The following is a 14,278-nucleotide window of genomic DNA, read 5'->3' as shown; positions in this document are numbered from 1 at the left end:
CAAGCTGTTTAACTCCGTGAGTGAAAAGACACAGGATCCAGGACAGATGGCAGGGGTAAGTCACCAAATATAAACCTACAGTCAGGATTGTGACAGTTTATATAATATATATATATATATATGTATATATATATATATATATATATATACATACACACACACACATACACATTAATTTATTATACTCTATGAAACCCTCACACAGAATATATTTTTATATACACATACTGAATGTAGTTTCCACATCAGCCTAATTTGCATCTCAACAGATGTCCACATTCTCTACCCGTTCCAGAGTCGTTGAACAAGTTCACTAACATTTCAATTGTTTAGATCTTGTAACAAGCAGAGGGTTTCATTTTACACACTCAGTATCTTCCAAGTACTAATCTCACTATTAATCTCACTAGGTCTATTTGAAACAATATTTATAACTGACTATTGCATGGGTTAGTTAAATTCATTGGTAGCTTTTAAATGGTGATGGATTTGTACATATATATTGTTTACTTTGTGACAAAGGCTACAGATTGTTTAGCAATGGATTTCAGGAACAGCTGAAAGTCAGCTATTAGCTAGGTGGGTGGGGAGTGACTAAGTTATGTGGGTCTTAATGCAGATTGTGCAGCTGTTACTACATTAAACCTAAAATGGCCACCGCTCTTCCCCCTTCCAAGCCATGTGCTTGGACACAAAATGGAATCCAAGCCATGCGGCCAGAACACACAAACACTCTCTTTTGTCACTAGTAAATCCCAAATTATACAAGCACCGGAAGTCGCCCTGATGGACAATTCCCACTGCATGGTAACAAAGTTTCCACACGCTGCTTTTTCAGCGCGAACAAAGCTTTGTTACTTCAGGCTTGTGTTAGCACTATGCGAATTAGATGCAGCATGTTAACCAAGCTATATCCGTACTATGCGAATTAGACGCATGCACCAACTTTTAAACGCTCTTTAAATTTACTTAACAGATAAACAATCCAATCTGAATCAAACACAATATGACTTATTGAACCTCGTTAGCAACAATAAAGAGTACGCTGTAACATTTCTAATATTGTGCATTTTTGTCACACTCACAGGCAACAAAGAAATCTATTGTCCCTTGATTCATATCAGCGCCTTACTGATAGCGCCAAAAAATGGATGTGGTTCATCGGCATTAGATGCGTCCATCCTTAGCTGGTAGACCACAGCACGTCTGTACTGCGCATCATTAAGTACATGATATCCCAGACGTAGCCCCCAACTGTGAATTTCCATTTCTTTAAATAAACATTTAAATACCAGCGTTAATATATACTGCAGATGCAAGGTGCATCTTATTACCATATACGATAATAGTGCGCTGAACGTCGCAGCATTATGTCCCATAAGAGAAAGCAAGTACACACACACAGACACACACACACACACACACACACACACACACACACACACACACACATGGTATACTGAGGTCCAACGCTCAGAGGTATATATGTATTTGATATTAAAAGTTATGCATACAAAATAACATATGTACAGTATATCATTCAGTATAACAAATAAATATAAGATAGGGTTACAGTTACATAAGAAGCAGTTGCAGCCAGCATACATTACCCTATCCCATGGAACAGTCCTCTGTAGATAGACTCAGCATATCTTCCCCACAGCAACTGACTAACTATGCCATAGAAACTGCATATATCATACAGTGGGAGTTAACAGGTTGTTGGTTTCGGTCTCCTTCCATTGGCCCAGGAGAGGGAAGTTTCTCATTCATTGTGTGTTATTGGTCAGTTCATATGCGAGCAATGTCCAGTTTGAAGATCCAGATACAGGGATTAACCACTGGGATTCTCAGGAAGTCCTTTGTTTCTCTTAGAATGTGGCTTTATATTCATACATTTTATCATAACTAATTATTGCAATGTGCTACAATTTACCCATAGCTATCAAATTAATCCACACATTCTCCTGACCATTTTGACACTAAGCATGATATAATTAACTTGTTCCATCCCAATAATACATATATATCTGGTTTTACACTCTATTATATAAATACAATATAATACATGTCTGGTGCTAAACATGTTTTGTCCATGTGTAATCTGTGTTGTATGAATATGTCTTTGTGGCTTCTCTGTGTGAATGCATATGCTACCGTATATACCAGTGATGGCTAACCTTCACACTCCAGCTGTTGTTGAACTACACATCCCAGCATGCCCTGCATCAATTTTAGCATGGCCAAATGCAGGGCATGCTGGGATGTGTAGTTCTACAACAACTGGAGTGTCAAGGTTAGCCATCACTGGTATATACTCTCGCTGTGCGTTAATACGCAAGGCGCGCAAACCTGTGCACGCTGCATGTATGAGCACGCACACCGGTAACACACACACGATCAGAGGCCACTCTGTTTGGAGTTTGTATGTTGTGTGTATGTAATATTTTTGACTTTGACACCCTAAAGAACACCAATTAGGCAGAATATATTATGCAATTGTAGTATTTGTTTTAATGTTGTTGCCCTAAAATAATGTTATAAATTAGAAGCTAGAGTTCTCCACAAGCTCTAGAATGGATGACTACCTCCTTTCTGATTGTTGAAGATCTATTATTCCAAATACATTTTATTATGTCTCTCTGTAAGATTTCAGACTTTGTTGCTGAATTTAAATGGGTAACACTGCAAAATTATATTATATAATAGGTAGTATTGTGATCTTAATAAAATAGATACAAAATAATCATGAGATTTATTTTTTCTTTTTATTGAAAGTAATTCCCTTAAGTATATCTGGATAATTTTTTTCAAATTACATTTTTAGTCAGCTGATTTATTTATCCTTAAATATTTAAAACATTTTGGTTGGCAAGTAAAATGAAATTGATACTTAATTACTGTTTTACCAAGCCACCGACCTTTATATATTTTCAGAATATGTTAGAATTTATATAAGTGAATATGGGTTTGAGGGATTAGGGATTGAGATGACAGGAATGGTTACTGTTATCCAAAATCTACATATAAATTAACTGTACATTCCACACCATTTACAAACACATTGACTTGTATTATCATCTCTAATAGCTTTGTCACTATTGTTAACACGAGTGGGAATAAAAGGCAGGCTTGTCTAACTAATCAATGCATTTGAATCTTTCTCGATGGATTGCCATTATTCTCAGAAATACAAAGGGATTATGATAAGGACAAAATGAAAACCCCAGTGCACTGTTTTACAATAATTGTGTCTTTATTAATTGGCAATATTAGAAGAATGATCTATTGTTTTGATACTTTAGATGTGTGAATAATGTTGAAGACTTTCCTAATTGTGTTAAGAATTTTGAATCTTAACAAATCCTATGTAGTCCTCATGTGTGTGTGTATATATATATATATATATATATATATAAAAGGACCACATAGGATTTGTTTTATATGTATGTATATATATATATATATATATATACACACACACACACACACACACACACACACACACACACACACACACACACACAGATAGATCTTAATCACAATGTAAATATCTTGGATACAATACAACTGTTGTCTCAACTATGTTTAGAATGCTAGGGTAGTAGTTCTCATAACACTAAAGGCCCATATAGACAGGCCGATGCAGGAGAGATGTGTGCTGAGCGAACCGCTCAGCACACATCTCTCCCGCCGCTCAGCACAGCGCGATCTGTGCTGAGCGTGCGGGGGTAGATGGGGGGGCTGCTCATTTCACCCAGCGGGTGAAGTGAGCGACACGCTAGATTGGCCTGCATGCAGGCCAATCTAGCAGCAGTGATAGCGATGCGCGGGGCTGTGCATCGCTATCACTGTAGGTGGTACACACGGAGCGATAATGCTGAAATTCTAAGCAATCCAGTCAGATTGCTTAGAATATCGCTCAGTGAGTACCCCCCTTAAGGCCTAATCCTTTTATTTATTTATTTTGAATCCCATTAGTTTAGATTAAAGCAAATCTTCTAGAAGGAAGACAATAATTGTATAATCTAATTAGATAACCAAGTAAGCACCAATAACTTACAAAGAGTCTATTAATACTGGGATCTAAATCCATCTGGGTCAAGGGGTGAAATTTTTTAATGTTGAGATTTATTTCCTAATATCCTCTTCTATTATGGGTGAACTCAGATATACCTGTTGTGCAGGAGTTGCTTGATTAAGATGTTACGTGTCGCTTATGAAATCCAGCCTTGAAGTTTTGCTTGGTGAATATAAATTAGTACAGAAATCATTAGACATTTTTTAATATTGAAGAGATCTTAAAATGCTCTTCACACAAGAATCTAGAAGTGTATCTATTCTCCCTGTAATAATACCTTTGAAGTATCCATTAGTATGCTGCTTTAGATTGATATTTAAGTAACACTTTCAATTGTTTAGACTTTTGCAGATAGAAAGTTGCATTTGACTAAAGTATGGTGCAAGCCTCTTTGGGATGGTCACTAAGTGAACTTTTTGTTTGCTTTTTAAAGATTTCTGTAGTATTAAAAATTGTTCTGTGTTTGAAGTATAGTAGTGATTTGTTATTATGCCCTTTGAATAAGGAGGGCTGAAGTTACCATCATAGGGAACAATTTGTTCCCAAGGCATTATGCAGATTCATAAAATACTTTTTATGACCTGTTCCATCAGTGGTATCAATGTAAACAACATCAACTGAAATCAATATATCTTGCAACAACAACAACAACAACAACAACAACAACAACAACAACAACAACAACAACAACAACAACAACAACAACAACAACAACAACAACAACCACCAGTGGTCTAGATGGGAATATGAATTATGCATTTAAAAAAAATAAAAAATAAATTCTTGGATTTAGCTCATCACCATTTGTCAATCGGGATAATTTTGTACTGTGATTATTATTACCTGCAATAGTAACAACTCAGATAATACAGTTTCCGGAAATACAAGTACTGTATATGTAATATTGTAAGAAAATTAGCACCATTTTTTAAAAAGAATGGCTACAGTGCTCTAACAGGGCTGAAGTGCACCCTGTGCCATCTCCAGCCCCCTAAACTCATGATGTCATACCTAGGGGGCGGGGCTGTTGTCTCCAAGAAGTACTGTATACAGCTCTATCTGTAGCATCCTAAGAACACTACTGGCAGCTCCACAAGCTGCATGGTGCCTGCTCAGAGCATCCATTGGATGCTTAAGGTGGTTTTTCAGTACCGCTACTGACTGCAAGCCACACAATGCTGCAACTCAAGGATCCTGTATCCCGTGTGATGGAACCACTCATACACCCTCAGTTATGGCCCTGAATGGCTTCACCTCTGTGATGGTTACCCCGCTAGCTAACCAAAGATGACTGAAACCAGGTGTAGAAATGACCATGAGATTTTGTAAACATAGTTTTTCTATTCTTTTAACTTGATCTAAAGTTTGTATACATTTTTTGGGGATTGTGTAGTCCTCTGACTAGTTTTACTGCTGCTAAAAAGAGGGAAGGGAAAGACACAAATACAAATATGTTAACTACTATTGAACCCTCATATCCCAAACCTGTTTTATACTGTATTATTAATCAACAGCAATCTCTCAACAGCAATTTTTTGTGAAAAATAGCAAAACTTTAAATCATTATGTAATTTCATGCTCTTGGTTTCATGCTCATTGCCAGGATTTTCATGCTCTGGGTGTCATGCTCGTTGCCAGGAGTGTGTAATACTAGTTGCCAGGGGTTCTCATGCTCTGGGTGTCATGCTCTTTGCGAGGGGTGTAATGCCCATTGCCAGGGGTTTCATGCTCTGGTTGTAATGCTCACTGCCAGGGGTTTAATGATCGTTGCCAGGGGTGTAATTCTTGTTGCCAGGGGTTTCCTGCTCTGGGTGCCATGCTTGTTGCCAGGCGTGTGTAATTCTCGTTGCCAGGGGTTTTCATGCTTTGAGCGTCATTCTCATTGCCAGGGATGTAATACTTGTTGGCAACGGGCACCAGTACTAAGGTATCCCGGCACTTCTGGCTACCTGTAAGATGCTAGAGGTCAAGCATGACTTCTAGCATCTGTCTCCTCCAAGGCGGCAGCCATTTTAAGAGGTACATTTAGCATATTTACATGCAGACTGCTAGTCCACATGGGAATCTGCTGCTTAAACAGCCATAATGCCCCCCAAGCCTGGTGCCTTCGCAGTGGCTGCGAGGGCTGTAGTTATGCCAGAGACTGCACTGTTGGGTGCTGACCCCTCCTCCAGCTGATAAATCACCAAGTCTTCGACAAAAGTGATCTTTCTAATCTTATGATAGTTTTTCTCGGTGTTACTGTACATTGTTAATTCTTAAGTCATAGAAAAAGGTTAAAAAAGCAATAAAAAACTTTCAGTTTATATGAATGTATGACGATGCCACATAAGCAGATAACGGATGTTTACAGAGTAATGAGCTTTGCATAGAAGTTCTCTGACATAGCCTAGAAAAATAAAGAAAGTCTTTACAGGTATACCATAAACATAATGTTTTCTTTATATTTATCTTTAAGAAAGAGACATATGCAACAATAAAATACAGAGGTGTGCACTTTGGAAAGTACTCAGGGAAACGCACTGAATTACAAAACTGTGATGTACCCGGCCCAGGGGAATATGACATAGACCAGTAAGTATGACTGCTTTATACATATATATATATATATATATATATATATATATATATATATATATATATATAGTGTTTATTTATTTATTTTTATTTTAACAACTCTGTCTTAACATATCACTTATTGTTGCGCTTATTCTATAACAGATACAAAGCATTTTGATTTGCTAAAGTGGCATTTAAATGGGTATTTATGCTCCAGCTTGTAGCACTGGCAGATTTTATTGCATTGTGAATTACATTCTAGCATTTAACCACTTTAGTACTGAAATAGGATCTGTCAAAAATAGTTTTCATATAATGCATAATGGATAATATAGCCTTCATAAAAATAACTGTAGTAAGGGACTAAAGCCAGAAATTCAAGCAAACTGTGCCCTGGGATCGTGTCCTGCTGTTGATGCCAGAAAATCAGTTAAGATGAGGTTAGCAAGGATTCGGCTACAGAGCAATGGTCATAATCTACAATACCTTAATGCTCACATAAACTGCTTCTATCTAATTTCATCTGAAAGAAACAATGTACACAACTGTACTGTAGCTCCCCTGTAAATGTTCACTACTTGACATTTCTTAGTTCTGTGTAATAAGCTTGTCAATAGAAAGCAAACCCTACAAGACAGGAGATCTGTATAAGTGGCATTGCTTCTACTTGGCATACATATGTCCTCACCCACACTGAGCACACTTTGATTATGTGAAAACACTAACACCAAGCACATCATATTAATATTAATGTAAACTATTATTTTTATACCATCCTGTGCAATTCAAAATCATCATGGCAATCAGGCTTACTTTGTTCACGTGCTAAATTATTCATATATTTTTTTAACATAAAGCTTCAAATTATACATGTAGCTAGTTCATTGGTTTCAGCACTAACCCCACAGCTTGTATATCTGTGTATAATAAATATCCTCTCATTAAACAGTTAATAACAAGCAGAGGTGTAGATTATAGCCATGGCACCCGGAAAGGGTTGGCTACGGGTGACCGGCGGTCGGGATACCGGCGGTCAGCATACCAACGTTGGGATCCCGGCTGCTAGAATGCCGACAGGGGGGCGAGCGCAACAAAGCCCCTTGTGGGCTCGCTATGCTCGCCACACTGTGGGCTTGGTGGCTCGCCAAAGGTTCTATTCCCTCTTTATGGGTGTCGTGGAGACCCACAAGTGGGAAAAGACCTGAGCCCCCTACCGGCATCGGTATGCTGACCACAGGGATCATAACTACATCCCCATGGAACAAGTGGTCTATGGCTCCCCATACTGAGGTGTGCCAGTGGGGAAACGCGTGGTCTGCATGTGGGGACAGATTCATCTGAACAACATAAATATCTGGGCAGTGCTGTATAAACCTGTGGAGACCCCTAGGCAGTCGAAATCTCTGAAACCATGCAAATGATGTCCTAATATGTTTTTCATTTTACCAACCAACAGTCTGGAAACTGTAATGTGAATCTGATGACTATGGTTTATGTACTTTAAGTTGTTAATGGGTACATTACATTAATACAGTACTGTATTTTCTCTATAGAGTCTTTAATGTAATGTTTTTTGTCTTCAAATTGCTTCATTTTTTCCCATCTTTTGAAAACAATTTAAGAAAGCTTGATTGTAATTTTCTTTCAAGATTAAATCAATACTAATTTGAATCATTGTCGCAGGGCCCCTAAGAGGCACGGGGCCCACAGGCCACTGCCTACCGATTTGGTTATCTGGCACTGCATCTGGGTCAGTGTCACACTACAGCTAATTGGTTAGAAAAATCTTGTGTATCTCAAATTCGTTAAGAGACTCAATACCAGACAGGCTAGATGGTCTTTCTCTACTCATGATTTAAGTTGATTATTCCTATCGACATGGGTCAAAGAACGTGACGATAGATGCTTTCTCCTGGAGATTTGTACCTCAGCAATCCGCTCCTTTACCTCCAGAATCCATAATTTCACCAACCAAAATAATTGTAGTCATAACAAGGACTCTTTCCTCAAACTCCAACAAGCAAATAAAACAGGTTCCTCCTCAAACTCCTCAGTCCAAGTTATTTGTACCAAAAGAACGAAGGAAATAAGTACTCCAGGAAGCTCATGACCACAAACAGTAGGCCAACCTGCCTTTAGGAAAACTCTCTTCATCTCCGTAAATATTCCCTCTGGTGGCCTAATCTTTACATTTACATCTGTCATGTGACATCTAAGCTGAAGTTAGAACCCTGAGAAATGCCAATTTACAGATGCATCCTCATACATCTTGCCTCACTACTTCACGCAGAGGGAGATGCCTGGCGTGAGTGAGATGACATGTTCTGTGCAACTCCGTTAGCATCGGGTGTTTTTTTTGTGTGCCAAAAATACATTTTATGTGCAACGCTATGCAAATAGGACACACAAGCAGACTCTGCTGATTAAAATATGTGGCATGTCTACATTCCCTGTGCATCTGCGGCTGTATCTGCATACAAAATGCTACATTAGAGTGCTTTCTAGGAAAACTAGTTCAAGTCAAAATTACAGCTTTCTGGATATAACATATAGCCAATTGTTGCTTAGAAAACACTGTATCGTATATCATCTGTAGATACAGCCACAGTTGCGCACAGAATATAGTCATGTTGCATATCATTTTAATCAGCATAAATTGCTTATGTGTCCTATTCACAACTTTTTGTGAATAAGACGCATTTTAATGGAAAAAGTTGCAGCGTTGGTTGCTCAATGCTACCAAGTCATGCCATGGCATGGCATGACTACAATGGCTGTTTAACCTCCAGGGAGGCTATATGTAAGTGGATACATCTATAGGCCTACTAGATCCTATTCCGGTCCCTTTATATCCTTGTCCCATATCACTATGGATTTTATTCTTGATATTCCATCATCCAACAAATATATTACATCTTTGTGGTAGTGGACCAATTTGTAAAAATGGCTATTTTACCCCTTCCCAGGGCTCCCTTCAGCTAAAAAAAATTTACTGAATTTTTAATTTGACATATTTTTCGGCTTCATGGAGTACAGCAAACTATTGTCTCTGACCAAGGAACTTTTTTTGCAACATTGGAAAACTTTTTTACAAGCTTCTAGGAATTGTCATTTTCCTCAGTATATCATTCCCAGCAGGCAGACAAAGTGGATCAACCAGGTACTCAAATAATATCACAGACGTTACATTTCAAAATATCATGGGCCGAAATCACATACAGATGTGTCCTCAGAGCTGGCCATAACCAATATGATGCCCTAGACAAGATTTTGGCTGGTGCCCTCTAGTACCACTGCTAGTTCTGCCTCTGACCCAGCACTCCTTTCCCAGCACCATAATTCCTCACCCATAGCAGTCCTCATTTTGGTATTCCTATCCCCTATATTTTAAAAAGGGATAGTACGCACATTAGGCGCACAGCCCAAAAAGGGGTGTGTTCTTGCTGGGAAGGGACATGGCTGCACAATAAATTACGCCACACAGTAGTGCAACTTTATTCACATTTTATCATGCGATAATGTCCCTAATTCACGTTACATCACACAGTAGTACCACTTTACCTTATGTACGTCACTCCTCACAGTAGTGCCCTTTATATACACTTTACATAACACTGAATTGCTCCTTATTCACATTACACCACATCATATTGCTCTTTATCAACATAAGACCACACAGTAGTGCCCTTTCTATACGTTACGCCACACAGTAGAGCATCTTATACACATAATGCCACACATTAGTAATGCATTTATAAACATAATACCACACAGTAATGCCCCTTACACATATGACACACATTATTAATTTCCTTATAAACATAATGCCCCTTACACATTTGCCACACATTATTAATGCATTTATACACATTCACACACAATGCCCCTTGCACACATGCCTAATACTATTGCACAACCAACCCACTCGCACACAGCACTCACACGGCTGCTAACACTTTGACCTCTGCCTCAGCTTGGATACAGATGTGTCCTCATACATCTTGCCTCAATATGCCATGCAGCAGGAGATGCCTGGCGTGAGTCAGCTGGCAGCTCTGCTAATGGCGGGCGCCTCTTTTTTATGAAAATGCATCTTATTTGCATTACTATGTGACTAGGATGCACAAGCAGCGTCTGCTGATTAAAATAATATGTGGCATGCCTATATTCTGTGTGCAACTGTGACTGTATCTGCATACGAAATGCTATGTTACAGTGATTTCCAGTAATACACTGTAACATAGCATTTCATATGCAGATACAGCCACAGTCACACACAGAATATAGGCATGCCGCATATCATTTGAATCAGCAGAAGCTGCTTTTGCCCCTAAGCATACCAAATACCCTAGGCCAGTGGTTTCCAAACTTTTTTGAATCATGGCGCCCACTAGAATATCAGAATTTTTTTCACGGCACTCCTAGGCCAAAAATTTCTTATTGAAAAGTTTAGAAAGAAATATTACATTAAGTAGATCGTGTTTATATGTCATCCTTAGGGTCAGCTGTGTGGTGAGGGACAAGAGTTGCTTCTGTTTGGTCACATATTTTATGACTGACAGCCACCAGCACTGGTTTTGCCTATTACATGGACCATAAATAATTTGAATTGGTCCTGGACCACCAACCCAGGGCACCCCTGCAAGTGTCCCGAGGCACCCCAGGGAGCGACGGCACACAGTTTGGGAACCTCTGTCCTAGGCATTTGCCTAGTTTACCTATGCCTAGGGCCGGCTCTGTGTATCCTCATACTGTACATCACTGCTGCAGTCACGCTAAACAGCCCCGTCTTGACACACCAGTTCCAGTGAGACTCTGGTAGCAATGTCCATCTTTTTGTATCTTATTTTGCAGAAATTGTGTCTTTGTTGTGCCACGTGATGCCTAGGATGTACAAGGAGATTGTGCTGAGTAATTTGATATGCTTGTGTCCAACCGAGTCTCTTAATCTGTATGCAAATTGCAAAGTGCTGCAATGTAGCAGCCACAGCTTTTTCCAATGCACATTCTGTTGTGTTCCGTACACAGGCTAAGTCGTGCATGTTTTATACACAGACTCACGCACAATATACAGGTGTAACATATCAAATGAAACAGCGCAGTCTGCATTGTGACTAAGATGTATTTTTCAGGAAAAAAAGAAGTCTCACTCTAGCAGAGTTGGCCAGGACCTGGCGGTTCACTCGCGAAAGAATTCTCACGCTGCATGGCGTGTTGAGGTTAGATGTATGAGGACACATCTGTACAATAATTTGCCATACTATGCTTCTCAAAATTCACCTATCTTTTGTGTTTATGGTCAACACCCAACACTTCAGTCTGAACCCCAAGGTATGCTTGCTTACCTTCATTATCAGATGAGGAACTTGATTCTGGCACTTTTTTCCATTACATCTTTTATCATCCAGTTTTTAACATAAGGGACTAGCTTGGCAAGGGCACTCAGGGGTGTAGAGAACACTGGCCAGCTCAGGAACCTTTGAGGGGCATGGCCTAATCACAGGATGCATGGCCACTTCCCTTATGCATGTGCAAAAAATATTTTCAGTGACGCAAACCTGTATTGAGCGCAGATTTGGGAGGAGCGATTGTTCCCCTCAGCCAGGGGCAAATCCAGATGTGGGCGTGATCAGTGTGATCGCTTACCTCCTCCTTTCCATTCACAGGCAGAAGAGACTGCTACTGGCAAGAGGCAGCAGCCTCCCTGCACCACCACAGCCCAGCCAGCACACTGCAGCGTGTGCTGGCTGGAGGTGAAGCTGTTGCTGCTGACAGGTAACGGGGGCAGCTGCGGAACTAGGCTCCCCGGTCCCCTCCATCAGGCCCCGGCCCGGGTAATTAGTAACAACCCCCCCCCCCCTCCTTTTTGGCGGCAGGGAGTGCACTAGCATCCTTGAAGTACTTTTTTTTTAAGCAAGAGTTTAAGAACGTGGCAATTGCTAAAAAGATGTGCTCTGTCTTACCAAATCTCTTCTTCATGCAGTCTCCTTGTTTGGCTTCACTTTCTCTAGACTTTCAAGGATTATTGCAGCAATACTGTAGGTATCACATGCTTCTTGTCAAGTATTTTTTGCCCCTTACCATTTGCATTGCCCCCTCAAACAGTGCTAATATTGCAACTAACTGCATAACATGTTCTAACCCAGTAGCAGTAAACATGGGAGATGCGCTTAAATGTCTATTTATGATCTTTCTGATGTTAGTGCATAGCTCTTTCAGCCACTGTAGGATATAATAAGTTGAGTTCCACCTTGTGGGGACTGGTTGGAGTAGCTTCTTTTTAGTTTTTTTTTAATCTCAGCTCATCACTGTTTGTGCCATATAACAACATTTTATGCTGTACAAAGAATTGGTCCAAATCGTTTCACTGCGACTATATTAAGCATGTGCAGAAAGCATGGAACGTGCGTTCTCTCATGAAATGCTAATTCTGCTTTTGTTATGATTATACCATTGTCCAGGGGCGGATCCAGGGAAAATGACAGGGGGGGGCACCATGGAAGGGGCAAGAACATTTGCATGCACCTTCAGCGCATGTGCATCCAGAAAAGGGGTGTGTTCCCACCAGGGCCGGATTAAGGTTTGTGGGGGCCCTGGACAACAAACTTGCGGGATGCTGAGTATATATATTATTGTGTGATATAATAAATTAGTATGTCCAGCCAGGTACCTCAACACATCGCCACCTGCAGCTGCTGGGGGCAGTAGCGATAGGAGCATCTGGGCGGCGCCACACAATGCAGAGCCGCCAGCTGCCAGCCAGAGCCTCACTCACTGCTACGGCGCCTCAGAGGAAGGATCTGAGCATGAAAATGGTGCCGCCTAAACTCTCGGCTCCTGCACGTCACAGAAATCCCAGCGGCCGTGCGGGTGAGAACAGTTGAAATCCCGCGAGAGCAGTGCTTAAAGTGGTACAAGAGAGGTGGTGGAACTCAACCCCCAGCCACGCCCTCATTGAAGCCACACCCTAGCCCCTCCCCTTCATGTCCACCTGGCGGGCATACTTAATAAGAAAAGATGATTTGCTCAGTGTGTGAAACACACACTGGGTACCACACACTGGATGCCACATACACACACACACTGGGTGCCCTACCCCCCACACAGAGTGCAACACACACACACACACACACACACACACACACACACACACACACACACTGTATGCCACATACATAAAGGACACACACACTACAGACACTGGGTGCCACACACACACACACACACACACACACACACACACTTGCTGCCTCCCCCACCCCGCACACACACACTGGATGTGACATACATACAGACACACACACACACTACACACACTGGGTGCCACACACACACACACACACACACACACACACACACACACACACACACACTGGATGCCACATACATACAGACAGACAGACACACACACACACACACACACACACACACACACACACTGGGTGCCACACACACACACACACACACACACACACACACACACACACACACACACACACACACACACACACACACACACACACACACACACACTGGGTGCCACACACACACACACACACACACACACACACACACACACACACACACACACACACACACACTGGGTGACACACACACACACACACACACACACACACA

General features: G+C 40.7%; 1 protein-coding gene across 3 annotated transcripts in view; it reads left to right on the top strand.

Annotated features, from left to right (window-relative positions):
- Positions 1–14,278, top strand: part of STPG2 (sperm tail PG-rich repeat containing 2) — a 1,528,785-nt gene that overhangs the window by 240,099 nt on the left and 1,274,408 nt on the right. For all 3 annotated transcript variants that reach the window (XM_063917581.1, XM_063917565.1, XM_063917572.1), the window contains exon 6: positions 6,540–6,655. In XM_063917581.1, the coding sequence (XP_063773651.1) occupies positions 6,540–6,655 (116 nt within the window). The remainder of the gene's footprint in view (positions 1–6,539; positions 6,656–14,278) is intronic.

The sequence above is a fragment of the Pseudophryne corroboree genome, chromosome 1, assembly GCF_028390025.1.
Source record: "Pseudophryne corroboree isolate aPseCor3 chromosome 1, aPseCor3.hap2, whole genome shotgun sequence".
Taxonomy (NCBI): Eukaryota; Metazoa; Chordata; class Amphibia; order Anura; family Myobatrachidae; genus Pseudophryne; species Pseudophryne corroboree.
This window is presented reverse-complemented; position numbering and strand designations above follow the sequence as displayed.